The sequence below is a fragment of the Myotis myotis genome, unplaced genomic scaffold (genome assembly GCF_014108235.1).
Source record: "Myotis myotis isolate mMyoMyo1 unplaced genomic scaffold, mMyoMyo1.p scaffold_m19_p_7, whole genome shotgun sequence".
Classification (NCBI taxonomy): Eukaryota; Metazoa; Chordata; class Mammalia; order Chiroptera; family Vespertilionidae; genus Myotis; species Myotis myotis.
Window position 1 is genome coordinate 56,669,388 of NW_023416379.1, and position 15,542 is coordinate 56,684,929.

The 15,542-nt window shown below is 34.1% G+C and overlaps 1 protein-coding gene across 10 annotated transcripts in view; it reads left to right on the forward strand.

Annotated features, from left to right (window-relative positions):
* The window catches only part of SNAP91 (synaptosome associated protein 91), a 125,830-nt gene that overhangs the window by 63,452 nt on the left and 46,836 nt on the right, over window positions 1-15,542 (forward strand). For 6 of the 10 annotated variants that reach the window (XM_036318100.1, XM_036318099.1, XM_036318102.1 and 3 more), the window contains exons 9-13: window positions 2,477-2,518; window positions 7,679-7,749; window positions 9,820-9,825; window positions 13,321-13,348; window positions 14,662-14,771. In XM_036318100.1, coding sequence (XP_036173993.1) covers window positions 2,477-2,518; window positions 7,679-7,749; window positions 9,820-9,825; window positions 13,321-13,348; window positions 14,662-14,771 — 257 coding nt within the window. The remainder of the gene's footprint in view (window positions 1-2,476; window positions 2,519-7,678; window positions 7,750-9,819; window positions 9,826-13,320; window positions 13,349-14,661; window positions 14,772-15,542) is intronic. The other 4 variants (XM_036318101.1, XM_036318103.1, XM_036318106.1 and 1 more) reach the window with 1 other exon arrangement.

The following is a 15,542-nucleotide window of genomic DNA, read 5'->3' on the forward strand; positions in this document are numbered from 1 at the left end:
TAGATTTCTTTATCTTTTATGTATTAACTATAGGTTCTTATTTTGTGGTTACCATGAGGCTTACATATACTAGTAACAACTTGTATCTATAACAGTCTATTTTAAATTGATAACAATGTTACAAACATTCCATCCAAAAGCAATAGGATACACATTCTTCTCAACTACATATGTGACATTTTACAAGGTAAAGCACATGTTAGGACACAAAACGAGTTTTAATAAATTTAAGAGGATTGAAATCATGTCAAGCATATTTTCTGACCACAGTGGTATGAAACTGGAAATAAAATTACATGAAGAAAACTGGAAAATTCACAAATAGGTGGGGAGTGGGGATTAAACATTTTACTGACAACCAGTGGGTCAAAGAAGAAGTCAAAAGAGAATCAAAAAAGACCTTGAGACAAGAGAAAATGAAAATGTAACATACAAGAATTTATGGGATACAGAAAAGGCGGTGCATAGTGATAAATGCCTACTTCAAGAAACGAGGAAAGTCTCAAACAATCTAACTTTACACCTTAAGGAACTAAAAAAAAGTAAAACAAAGCCTAAAGCTAGAAGGAAGAAAATAACAAAGATTCAAGCAGAAATATGTGAAGTAGAGACTTAAAAGACAATAGAAAAGATCAGCTGAGACTAAAATCTCAATCTTTGAAAACATAAAATTGACTAAATGTTAGCTAGACTCACCGAGAGAAAAAAGAGAAGGGACTTAAATAAGTAAACAGACATGAAATAGATGTTATAACTGATACTACAGAAATACCAAGGTCCATAGGAGAGTAGTATGAACAATTATATGCCAGTAAATAGGACATCCTAGGAGAAATAAACAACTAGAAATATACAACCTACCAAGACTGAATTATATTCTGAAATAGAACATCTGTCCAAATTAACTACTAATAAGAATATTGAATCAGTAATCAAAAACTTCCCAACAAACAAAATTTATATCATACTCAGTGGTGAAAAGCTGAAAGGTTTTTTTCTAAGGTTAGGGATGAGACAAGGATTGGTGAGGATTAACAAAACAAACAAAAAGCTCATACAGCTCAATAGCAAAAAAGCAAATAGTTCAATTAAAAATAGAAGATCTGAATAGACATTTTTCCAAAAAAAGACACACTGATGACCAACATGTACATAAAATGATGCTCAACATCATTAATTATTAGGAAATGCAAATCAAATCTACAGTGAGATATCACCTCACACATGTTAGTTAGAATGGCTGTTTTTAAAAAAGACAAGAAATAACAAGTATTGGCAAGGATGTGGAAAAAAAGGAGCCCTGTGCACTGTTACTAGGAATGTAAATTGGTACAACCAGCATAGAAAAAAGTATGCAGATTCCTCAAAAAAATTATAGAACTGCAGTTGGTTGGAGCATTGTCCCATATGCCAAAAGGTCATGGATTTGATTCCCAGCAGGGCACATACCTAGGTTGCAGGTTCGGTCTGGTTAAGGCAAGTAAGAGATATTTTTCTTTCTCTCTCACTCTCTCTCTCTCTCTCTCTCTCTCTCTCTCGTCAGTAAGCATGTCCTGGGGTGAAGATTAAAAAAAAATAGAGCTGTATAATCTGAAAACTCCACACATGGATATTTATCCAAAGTAAATGAAAACTCTAATGACAAAATATATGCACCCCATGTTCATTGCACCATTATTTATATTAGTCAAGATATGGAAATAACCCTAGTGTCCATCGATAGATGAATTGATAAAGAAAATGTTACACACACACACATTATACACACACCCAGTGGACTATTATTCAGCCATAAAAGAAAATGAAATCTTGCCACTGGTAACATCATGGATGGATCTCGAGGGCAATGTGCAAAGTGAAATAAGTCAGAGAAAGCAAAAACCATATGATCACTCTTATATGTAGAATCTAAAAAATAAATAAATAAGAGAAATCTAAGCTCATGGGTACAGAGAACAGATTGGTGGTTGTAAGAGGTGGGTGGTGGGGTGGGAGAAATGGCTGAACTGTTTGTTTGTTTGTTTGTTTGTTTTTTGGTTGGGGAAGGGTTTGTTTAAATTTAAAAATTTTTAACTAAATTATTTTTTTAAAAATAAACACTTTCTGTACAAAGGACTTACTGGGCATAATAAACTATTTAAATTTAGTCTATGCAATTTTTTAAGATTTTTTAGCTGCTGTTAAATATGGAGAAACCTTAAATTTTACACTTCAATTTCTTAAGTTCTGTTTTTGGATTTTAACATAATTCTTTATACTTGTTATATTTAACTATATTAATGAAATCATTGCTATATTATATTGAGTGGAAAACTACACAAAGAGCAGATGCTCCAAGTAAGATTAACATACATAACAATTCTATACCATGTTTGACATATAGTTTTAGCTAATTATGTGGTGATCTTCAATTAAATTTAGAGAAATTAATTTTTTAAATTCCCATTAAGTTACTTTTTATTTTCTTAATCCACAGCAAGTTGGCATTGATAAAGGTGATATTCCTGACCTCACACAGGTAAGTGATTCTCTGAGTGGAAGATTCAGTGTATATGAAATTATTCTGTAGTTTTTCATAAAAGGTCTTACCTAGATCATTGATAAAGTCTTGTAAGTATTTAAAAGTATTTAATGGATTTTAAATTTAGGCCAATGGACTTTCTTGGAAATTATTCTAGCTTATTTTTTCTAGCTATTAAATATATTTCTAGAGGTAATATGAAGATTTTCCTGCCCTTATAAACATAGTTTCTTCTTTAAAGGCAACTGAATTTACTTACTGAGGTCATATTTTCATTCTTGAACTTGAATCAAAAGGGAGCCTTGAATAATGTTTAAAAAATATTTTATCTATGAAAAGATATTTGTAGGCATGATAATCAGGACTTTTGAATTTTTTTCCTGCTTGTTCTTCTAGATTTCAGCATGCCTCAGGTTCGAGGAAGGGGCATGAATGGGCAAACTCTGATATAGTTCTACCACGCTGATTTTTTCTTTATTTGTAAAATAGTCCAAATAAATAATGCATGTTAACCTAGAAAGTTGGATATGAAAATACTCAGCTCAATGAATAGCTTTTAGAAATGACAAATCATCTTTATTCAACTCTATAGACAGCTCACTGTAGAATAAAAGAAAAACTGGATGTATTGTTAGAAGTGCTCTCAGTTAATAAGAAAATAGGTCCTCCTTTGTCTTACTTAGTTAGGGCAGAGCCTAAAGGAATGCAAGGAAATGTTTAAAGGAATACTTAATACTGTTTTGTTTTTAAAATTATAGAATTATAGTAAATCATCAAAAGAAGGAATCACATACTTGCATTTACTTTTTAATGATACTATAAAATTTATTATAATTTATATAACTCTCTAGAGTTCAGAGACATAATATTTTTTAAATATATTTTTATTGCTTTCAGAGAGGAAGGGAGAAGGAGAGATAGAAAAATCAATGATGAGAGAGAATCACTGATTGGCTGCCTCCTGCATGCCCCCTACTGGGGATCGAGCCCACAACCTGGGCATGTGCCCTTGTCCGAAATCTTACCCAGGACCCTTCAGTTCACAGGTCGATACTATATCCACTGAGCCAAACGGGCTATGGCGACATATTTCATATAATGTTGTGTGTTATCACAATTTGGTGAACAGAGATAAAATTCTTAAGATAAAATCTTGCCCTGGGCCAAATAAAAAGATATTCTTTGGTAGAGATCCATTAGATGCTGGTATTTCATATCCTCTACTTTTGTTATGACCTTAAGAGCCACATAAACTTCACTATTATTTAATTTGTAAATCACCTCCTCATTAAAAAAATTTTATAGTTCATTTCTCCAGTATATATTTACATCTCAGTGCAAGAGTATTGTGTGCTTCTGAAATTTCTTAAGCTACCTAATTGTGATTTCTGTTGGGATTATAAGTAACAGAGCTAAACACATTCCCTAATTCTCATTTAGAGCCCCTTCCATGGGTCCAAAGGAGGCTTCTGATTGAACTGGGGATTTAGACCCACTGGGACAGGAGAGTGAAGTCCAAGCTGGAATGTGAGCTGCTCTAGGGTTAATCCTTTAAACAGTGTTAGACCAGAATTAATCTGCAGATGGGTCAGAAATGCTACTTTTTGTGGGCTCAGTTTACCTCCTTTGAGAGGTTCTGTTCTCCGCCAGACCTCTCTGTGACCACCATGGCACTCAATCTAGCTGTGACAATAAATAAAAACACCAGACATGGAAGAGGGTTAGAGAGGAGATGGAGACCAGAAGGGTTACCTATTGACTGGGAGAAGGAGTAATCTGCTTAGTAACTCAAAAAAGGATTAGAATTCCTCTTGCTGCAAGATGGAACAGAGGAATTTAATGGCTATCCTTTAGGTTAGAAATTGCATAATAACTATCAGTGTGGACAACTGTAGCTCTTTTTTAAATTGTGCATCTAATGTCATCATAAGTGCGTTTAAATGATTTATGTGTATCAATGACATTTCTTTTAAAAACATTTAAAAGTTTGTTTTGAGTAAGAAGTGAATTTGATATCAGAACTTTTATATTTCTCAGCACTTTCAAATGGTTTCTTAGATCTAATGATCAAAATTTGAATGATCTTTTGGTTGCTTTTTTCCATTTGTGTTTTTTTTAATTGAATTTATTGGGGTGACATTGGTTAATATAATTATATAGGTGTCAGGTGTACAGTTCTATAATTCCTCATCTGTATATTGTATGGTGTGTTCACCACCCCAAGCCATTTATCGCCCCTTTATCCTCTTCTACATCCCCTCCAACCGCCTTTTCCTTCTGGTAATCACCATGCTGTTATCTGTGTCTATGAGTTTGGAGTTTTTTTTGGCTTACTCACCTCACCTTTTTCACCCAGCCCCCATCCCTCTCCCCTTAATGATGCTTTATAATCAAAAGCCTCTGAATTTTAGATGGATGCTTCCTTTTTTATTCTAGACTCAAAATTATTTATGAATTTGTTCCAAGAAAAGGATTTTGAAAATAGTATTTCCTGTTTATTGTGTGTGTGTGTGTGTGTGTGTGTGCACATTCCAAATTTAAATTATCTCCATTTATGAAAAACATTTTAGGATTTGATGGCAGGAATTCTGGTTGATCTGAAAACTACTGGTAAAGAAAAGTCTCCTTTTAAAGACTGTACCATTGATGAATCGGTAACCGTAATATATTGCTGTTATCTATTGGCTTTCACAGGCTGACTTATTCTGGGGTTGGTGTTTCCATCTAATTGGTCTATTGACTTTGGCATTTTAAAAATAAGTAACTAATTATACTTTGTTAATCTTAAATTTCTTTACAATAGCAGAGGCATTCTCAGAGTTTTGCCCCTTGGAAATTTTAGTTTTGGTTTGTTGCCTACTACACGCCAGGATGTGCTCAGCACCATAGAGGCAGTTGAGAAGAAGGCCAGTATTCCTGCCTTCCTGAACATTACTATCAAACAGGTTTTTTCTGTCTGCATACGTTTGAAAACTTTATTTCTGTTAGATTTCACAGTACTTACAAGTAATATAAATGATGAAGCATTTTAAACCTCTAAGATAAAATGCTCCAAACTTAATTTTATGTGCAACATATTACAAAATAACTCCTCTTAAAGACAAAAGTCAATTTTGTAGTCTGTGTTCTTGATCAGATTTCTCTTATGGCTATTGTGACGTTAATTTGCTTTTTAAAAATTCTTCCTAAAATTGCTAAAAAACTTTGCAAAAAAAAAATGAAATTGCAAACTGTGTTTCTGGTTTTGATTTTTGTTGTTTAGCTACCGAAGAAATGTGATAGGAGAATATACTACCTCTTTTTATGTTATCCTATATTGTTCTCTATTCTGTGTCTGTAAGTAGCATTTGTTGTTGTTTTTTAACAGGTTTAGCACAGAATCACACTTCCTTTACATTGTACTTACCATTCAGAGGGCCTGAGTCTTCTAAACGGAGAATGAGTCTATCACTTGACACATTTTTTCCTTACTGTGATCCCAATTAAAAAAAAAAAAGGAAGTATGCCTCCTGGGTTCCAGTATGCCTCCTGGGTTCCGTTATGCATCCTGGGTTCCATTATTATGAAAATTATAATTTTTATTATGATAATTTTAAAGTTACCAGGTATGGATGCACCTAAAAATTATGAAGCCATTACTATTTTCTTCCCTTTAAGGTTACAATGTACACTTTGTTTATTAAATTAGCACAACTTTATAGTTGACTATTTCTTCTATACAGCAAAATTTCCTTTATTTTTAAAAACTCCTTTTTATATATTCAGAGGCATACTTCTTACCGTAGTTTACTGAAATTCGTTGAGTAAGTCCACTTTCACCTGAGTTATATTTTAAACTTTTAATTTTTATAATTTTCTAGATTTATTATACCTCCTGATAGTCCTTATTCTTTCTACACTATAGTCATTAACTTTTTAGATAATGCTCATAGGGTTGTTTCTTTCTACCTTTCCTTCATCACTTTGTTCACATTAATATTTTGTTCACTTACTAATTTATATTTATAAACTTATTTTTGCTTCACTTAGTAATTTACACTTATAATAATCACATAATTATTGAGATCATTTACGATTCTATTTGTAAAATTTAAATGAATATTAAATAAATATCCTGAACTTCCAAAATCAAAATTTTTTAATACAATTTTATTTTAAATTGTCACTCTCGGTACCATATAAAATTACAGTGATAGGATTTTTTCGAGTTATGTGAACTATTTCAACAGTTAGCATAGTTAGTCCTTCAAAATTAATTTTATATTAATTTAAATACAATTATTAGAATTCATTGTATCTATAAGTGTAGTTATATATTTTATTCATGAAATGATATTCTTTGAATGCCTATGCTGCTATTAAGGTCAAATTTGGGTTAAAATTATCTGAGAAAGATGAAATTAAATTTTTGATGCTTGAGGAATAGAGTGGAATATTGTTTGAATCTATTATTTCTCTTTCTAATATACAGTAAAATGCCATCACTTTATATTGCTTAAAATGTTATAAAAACCGTTACTTTTTGATAAAATGCTTGAAATATATTAAATTTGCCAATACAAATAGTCTATTATAACATTATTATATTTGCTAGTTATTTTATTATAGATAAATTAAATACCTCAATAATAAGAAAATCTTAATTGTTATTAACTACTAAAGGTGTATTCTTTTCCCACAACTATCACTTATCCCCCCCCCTTTTCTTAATATAGTAGCAATTTTTCCTAATATTTCAGTCAAACGTGGATAAGTGAGATTTTACTGTATTTTCAAATTTCTGTTACTTTGTACTTGGGCACTTATATTTTTGACTTGGATATAAATACCTGTTCTTTTTTCACTGTGGTCTTATGGAAACATATGGTGAATTGGATTAAACTTACTTTACTGCATATAAGTAATATGTTAGAAAAAGTTTATCCAATGTATTCTCTACACTGAAACCACACTGTAACACTATTTGTTATGCAGTGGAGTTAAGTATATATCGGATTGGCCTGTCTGAAATTCCAGGGAATTTAAAGATTTTTAACACTAAAAGACCTAGAATATAATTATCTCAAATGACCTCTGCCATGCAAGGTTACAGTGACGTTTCAGTGTTTACTTTGCAAGCAAACAATCCAGACATTTATTTTTACTCTCTTATTGTAGGCTCCCAGCAGTCTTATGGAGACCCTTGAACAGCATCTAAATACATTAGAAGGAAAGAAACCTGGAAACAAGTACGCATTAGTTGTATATTATAAATAAGATGAAAAATGTTAGAATTGTTCTTTATAAGAATGAGAATTATCACAGTGCAACTTATACTACTATAGTTTTAGGGTATGCTTTATTGTAATTCTTCTGGGTTTCCTCAAACTCCCCCCCACCCCTTTCCATTAACTCATGGCAGTGCGACCCTGCCTACAACAATCTGTCTGCAGGCAAATGCAGCAAATTCGTAGGTTGCACCTATGTTAACTGAACTTGATGATTTATGTATTTGCCCTTAGAAGGGATTCACAGTAATCAGAAAAAGAGTTGCTTATGTTTAAAAGTTGAGGTTGTTATCATTGGGCATAAGTAAAACCAGCACAATTTCACAAGCAGCCTTGAATACTGTTGTGTTACCAACCTCACTGTTAAAAAAAGCAAAGCCCTCGAGTCTAGTTTCTTGGACTCCAGACTCTTCCCACTTGAACCATTCAGCATGGCATGCTGCTGACATTTCACTAACAGATCTTTTTATAGAGTGGCAATTAAGCAGTGGTAAGTGCAATTTTACTGGATTTTTATACCTTGTGTTTGGCACTTACCTTTTTTACTATTTTTCCTCAATACATGCAAAAAATGTCCAGGTTCCACTCCTTTTTTTTTTGCTCTAGCAGGTGTCAAACTTGTGCATTCACAAGACCTGGTGCTTTTCACTCTTTGTGCCTTGCTGGTCCTGGATGCCTACCCCCTTATCTCTGTCTGTATAAATCTCACACATCCCGGGAGAGACATTTCATGAAACCTTCCTTAATCATGCAGTGTCCTGTGTTGTGGCCATTTTTTTTCACACATGTGGTTTAAATAGATTTTCTAATTCTAAAGGTCAGGGATGATTTTATACTTCATTATCTCCCCCTTAACACTTAGGGTAGCTCTCCCCACAGAGTCAGCTTGAAATGTCTGGGTGGGTTGTCCTGGCTTTTTGTGTAGTCCACTGAGATTGACAGCAGAAGTTAGCAGAGAAGACCTAATAACTGTGATCATTGCAGATCTGTGGGCTGATCAGAGATTTTACCTGTGGTACAGCGACCAAAAGGCAACTCCTTTCTGCTCTCTTTTCCCAGAATCTAGACTAGTGTTCTGACCTTACTTTGTTGTTGTTGTTTTATCAGCTACGTGTTATTTCCGTCATTTTTCCCAAGTTAGTGTAAAAAGCATGGCCTGTTTTAAATTTTCAATGACAAACAGTAGTATAGGAATCTCTTAGGGCCTAAGACGTAGGCAGTTAATGGCAGAGCTACTGGAATGATGGTCCTCTTAGGGGCTTTAGCAGGTTTGTTACTCCAGCCCAGGGTGTGCCCCAGCTGTGGTGTGGCCATGGGTGATCGGCCTTTTGTGGATAGATTGATGTCAAATAAAAAACTAGAGAGTATACCAAGTCACCACAGGAGATGCCTGCTTCCAGCCACAGCTGGGGCCATCCTGTACTACGGTACCTGGGAAGCCATGTGAGTTGCCTTGGATGTAAGGAAAAGGAGGCAGGAAGCCTGAGAAAAGGCCCTGCTCCTGTGGCAAAGGAACCTTTTTAGCTAAGGAAATGCAGTATGCACACCCCATAGAGGTAGAGCCTCTTCCTTGGGCAGTGAGGGCTGCACATCAGTGAAAAGTCAGTTTCTCTGCATTCTTTCCCTTTCAGGTTCCCCCCCACCACACACTGCACAGACCCACTCTGTCCTCTTGTTCAGTCTGCCAGGGCTGCTCTCAAGGCTGCAGCAGCCTGCTGGAGTCGATTTCCTTAGTCCTAACTTCAAATCTAAATTCGCCCCCTGGTGGCTGCTGCAAACTTTTTGGAGAACTTAGCTCTATATGCTTATGTAACATTTCCAAAAGCGGTGAAATTATCACTTCTGTTTTGAATTACCTTTAGCTGAGCATAGTTTTTCTTTCTGTTTTAAAATCATTTTATGCTTGTCATATTTATTTTCTGAATTGGCACATGAACTTGTCTTTTGCTTATTCCCTATTTTTAAAATAAATGAACTACAGTAGTTAACTATTTTCTTCTTTGTATATTTGTGCTTACCTGGGAACTTAAGTGAAGGGTGAGTAATATATTGAGTGACTTTTTTTGCATTTGGTTATTACTAAAAATGCAAAAAAAAAAAAACACTCTTAAGAGTCCACATTTGGTATTTAGAACATTTAAAACGGATGTCTGTCCATTTTACACATCTGTGTTTTTCATTATACTTTTTGGTCTCACAAGTTGACTGGCATAAATGGTTTTACTTTAGTTTGGTCTTCTTGGATCAAGACTAACAGTCTCTCTTAGATACTCGTATATATGTGTGTATATACACAAATATATATATTTCTTTTAGATTTTAGTAATCAAACTTTTTTTCATTTATTTAGTAATCAGAAGATTTTCCCATGTCATATAACAAAAGACAATTTTATGAAGAAAATTAATTATTAAAGCTGTCTCCAGGTTAGGTAAATGCATAAAACAAAGCATTTTTAAATGTCTTCTATAAAAATATGTATGCCCTTTATATTTAGTGCCTAAAGAAACTGATATTTATTTTGGAACTTTTACACAATACTGTATGATGCACCTTTGTATATTGTTTGTTTCTATGATTCCATAAACCAAAGAGAGAATTTGATTTGATTTTATATGTGGGTTTCTAATTGTTGAGGGTGCAGGAAACACAAGATAAACCTATTTTAAATAAAATTACTTGGAAGGCAGATTTTTCACATCTGTATTTTATTTTCGTTGTTGTTTATTTTTATAACTAGCACTTATCACCAGAACTATGTAAGGGTTATTGTTGTGACTAAGAAATAAAAAAAATGTTCTCTTCTGATGCCTTTCTATTAACATTGTGGAAGTAAACCTTGGCATTTACTATGTGCATCAGAAAAACTCACATATTAGTTTGTAGAATTTTACAAAATTTAGGGTAGATTACTTTATAGTCGTTTATTCTCTTCTGAAGTTGTATTCGTGTTTTATTTTCCCTAAAGCAGTACACTAAGTGCTCAGTTTCTCCAGCTAAAATAAGTACAGGTCTGTAATAAATGTCATTATTTATATATAAAACATTACAGCCTTTTTTTATAAAGGAGAAATGACCAGTGGCAAGATAGAAAATCAGCAAAGGCACAAGTAAAGGAAGCAGTCAATGTATTGTGTAAGGGAGGAACAAATGTGCTGGGCTATGCGTGTTTCGGTCAGGACCCGCTGGCATGTGGAATGAGCACAGGCTCTGGGCATCAGACAGACAGTGACTGGAGTCTTAAATCCACCACTAACGCACGGGGAGACTTGGCAAGTTACTTCCCCTCTGAACCTCCGAGCCCTCAGATTTTAACCAGTGATTAATGGTCCTTTTTAAAGTCATGTCCCACTGGGAGCACCTCTGGTTCTCGCCATTCTGATGAGATCTCATCACAGGCTGGGACTGGTCCATGGGAACAGAGGTCACACATCCTGACAGTTTAGTTTCACACAAAATAATTTTTAAGACTTTTGGTTAACTTACATTTTTACACAAAGAGTACATAAATGTATTCTCATTCAAAAGTCTAGATAATACAAAAATATATTTCACTGACTAACAATGCAAGCTGCTGTATAAAGTGCCAGGGATATAAATCATTGAGATGAGCCCCCTCACTGCTAAGAACTTAGCGTCTAATGGAGAATACAGACACTTACACAGTTAAGACACAGGGCAGTAGGTGGCATGATAGCTCCCCAGAGACAGTAGGAAATTTGCATTTGTTTGTCTAATCCATGGGGTAATGTCACGTGTCATTTAGTAATAGCATTTGTGTAGCATTATTGGCAACATAATTCTTGTGCCAATTACGATGTTTTATGCTTATATTTGAGCATGATATTCTTTAATGGCAGAGCAATTCTGTCATTTTTATTATACCTTTATTATTGCTTTGGAGCATAGAATATGTTAGAAATGTTTATGTATTAGCTTGGAAACATATTTCAAAAAGCGCTTGCATATCCTCAGTTCTCTTTTCTGTAATGGTATTTCTCATGTGTCAGTACCACTGAGCATTGCTTCATGAAATTGCTTGAGAGATAACTTAATTTCAATTAATTCATTCTTAGAAAGTGACCATGTCAAATGCCACATTCAGGCTGTTATTTTCTTGGATTTTTATTTAGATTTAGTTCCTTTCCTTTTCCACACAGATAAAGGAAAAAATGGTGGGAGTGGAGAAGTTATTAGTCAAAAACTCATTAGGGAATTTTTGAACTCCTGCTATACAAGATTTTTGGTGCCTAAGTAGCTTTTTATAGATACAGAGAGCACTGTGATTCACTTGTTTTAGTAGGCCCTTTGAAATAAGCAATATAGATAAATGCATTTCATGTTCTTTATAGGATATGTCATTCTTAAGATTATATTTAGCCAAACTACACATAACCAAATTAAATGTTACCTTTATACTTCTACCTTTATAATGTAGTAGAAACTTATATGTGTCCTTTCTTTACATTATATTAATTTTAAGTAAAAACTAAATTTAAATAGAAAATGGCAGGCATATATTTGCAAATGAAGTTGAACATAAAAGGTATTAATCAGGCATATACTATTACTAGATTTATTTTGCTACATCCAATGACAAAAATTCATGATAGTGTATAAAATTCAGTTACTAACTCTCTACTAATTTTTTTCTGCTACTGCTATATGTGATATTTTCTCTGTAGATAAGTAGTAAGACATCCCTGACATCCTAGAAGACCCTGACAAAAGGCTTCTTATTGCAATGTGTATTTGTTCCTTTTGTTTCATTGTTATTTTCCACCAACTCAGGTTGGTGAAATGTAAGCTGTTTAAGCAGCTGTTTCTGAAGCACTTTGTAGAAGTGATGGGCAGTAGTCATTGCTATTCGTAATCTAACAGGAAAATTACTTCTTCCTTATTTTTCTTCACTGCCTTAGAAGTAAGCATTGAGATTACTGTTCATTTTCAAGCTTCCTCTAGGTCTAATAGGACAATAGGAATATTTTTTATAGATCTCATTATAGCCATAAAAAAAAAAAAACAACTTAAGGAAGTTGGGACATATTTCAGGCACAGGGCCCATAGGGATTTTTATTTTATTTCAGTGTTCCTTTTACGCATCACAATTATGATTAATCACAGTATACTTTAATCTTAATGAGTTTTCTAACTTTTGAAATAATAAATCAGAAGCTTTTTTAATTCTATGAAACATATTTTTCCTAAGTCTTAGAAAAAAATTTAAATTCCAATTCAGACAGCTTATTTTTGATGGACATGGGCAATAATGATCAACTTGAAGAATTGAATTGCTAGAGCTATCGGGGGAGAATTTTAATTTAAGAATTTCTAATACTAGAAATTTAGTGGGTGGGAAACATTAGAAGAGGATGTCATAACTGAGTAAAAGATAGAAAGTATTAAATAGTGTGTCCATTACTAAAAAAAAAAAAATTGTATATAAACAAGTTAGTGTTTGACCAAGTGATAGTATCAAATTTAAATGCTTCTACATGTATATTCAGTTTTAATTTTTTGGTTGCCTTTTAGATCTGGTGCTCCCTCTCCATTAAGTAAGGTAAGTTTATTTTTTGTTGTGTTTTGTTTTAACAATTTTAACCACTTTCGAGGTGCAATTTAGTGGATTACATTCACATTATTTAGCAACATTGCTACCGTCCATTTCATAACTTTTTTATCTTCTAAAACAGGAACTCTGTACCCTTGAAACATTAACTCTCCACTTCCCCTATTCCAAGTCTCTGGTAGCCACTATTTTACTTTGATTTTGAGTACTCCAGGTACCTCATATAAGTAGAATCATCCAGTAACTATCATTTTGTGACTGGCTTATTTTTCTTAGCATAATATCTTCAAAGTTAATCCATGTTGTAGCATGTCCGAATTTCCTTCCTTTTCAAGACTGTATACTACTTCATTGTATGAATATACCACATTTTGTTCATTTATTCTTCTATCAATGAACATTGTGTTGCTTCCACCTTTTGGCTATTTTAAATAATGCTGCTATGATCATGAGTGTATAAATATCCGTTCGAGTCCCTGCTTTCAATTCTTTCGGGTATATATGCAGAAGAGGAATTGCTGGATCAAGTATAATTTTATTTTTAAATTTTTGAGAAAAGGTAAGGTAAGTTTTCATGTATTCTCCTGTATATTTTCTAAGTCCAGTGTAATATCACAATGTGAACTTAGTCCTTTATTTGGACTACATTTTTTAAGTAGAAGAAATTTTCATATATTTATATTACAGCTGAGAACAAATGTATCTGTAACATTTTATTAGTTGAAAAGCACTTTCACATACTCTAAATCACAGTCCTGTGAGACAGGTAAGGCACATGATAGTATGTGTGTTTTAATGGTAAAGAAACCACTTGTAGTTGGGACTCTTTCCACAGTGTGCCTTTGTTTTATTTTTTCTTTTCTATTTTGGTTAATCCTTACCCGAGGATATTTTTTCCATTGATTTTTAGAGAGAGTGTGAGAGAGGAAGGAAGGGAGAGGAAGAGAAAAAGAAACAGAGAAACACTGATGTGAGAGACATTGATTAGTTGCCTCCTGCACGTGCCCAGACTAGGGGATTGAACCTGCAACCTTTTGGTGTGTGCGCCGACACCCTAACCACTGAGAAACACCAGCCAGGGCTACAAGGATGCTTTTTAGATAGTCTACTGGAATAAATTTAATTATTCCCTTACCTCCCTATCTCTTTTTTAGCATGTTCAAGGACAGGATTCGTGTTATCAGTGACAGGAGTATGTCCTCCTGTAGATCTGTAGTTCATGAGTCTGCAAAGTGGAAGTGCTGCTGCTCTGTGTCCTGTAGATTCGGATTTGACTAGAGTGTGTTGTGCATCTTCACTTTCAGTCTTCTCCAGCCACAACTGTTACGTCTCCTAATTCTACACCAGCTAAAACTATTGACACGTCCCCACCGGTTGATTTATTTGCAACTCCATCCGCGGCTGTCCCTGTCAGGTGAGTTAATGAGTATTCAAGTCAATGTTTATTAGTATTTTGATGAGTTGTTGTTTTTTTATGTACTGAACCCAAATGATTTCAGAAAATGAAAGCTAATCCTAACATGTATTACTGGGGTTCTTTTTAGGTACGCAAAGTAAGTTATTTTGTGCCTGACACAATTACTGAGGTCTGCACTTCTAAACGCGTAAGAAGGACCTGAGCTGTGGAGGTCACCTTGCTGCCCCCACGTTTGGGAAAGGAAGTAGAAAAACCATGCACACACTGCAAGTTCTTCTGGAATTGGCTGACACAGAAAATGTTTTCTAAAAAGTGTTTATTCTTGTGGGAAATTTAAATGGTGTCCTAAAATGCCTTTTTTTTAAAAAGCTTGCAGTGGTAGATCAATTAGCTGGTGTATCTGAGGGACTCAAACTCCGGTGTTAGGAAGGGACCACTGTGGTGTTTCTAATGAGCTTTAGTAGCACGTACATGTCAGAACAGTGGTGAGGAAAATAGAAATGGCTGTACATTCTGTGAAATCTCAGGGCTGCCTACAGTGAAGCCCCAACTCACAGGGGCTTCCTCAAATAATAACTTTAGGTTAACTCTTTGTTTGGCTGTTTTGCCTTAGGAGGATTCTGGTCTCATTTTGTACTATCTGTGACTCTGTTTGTGAATGCCCTATATTTAGAGACTTAAATTTTGAAATAAGCAATAAATCCAAGTAATGCACCCACGTTAATAATGTATGTTATCCCCCATTGCTTAGTTTGGCTTTTTATAATC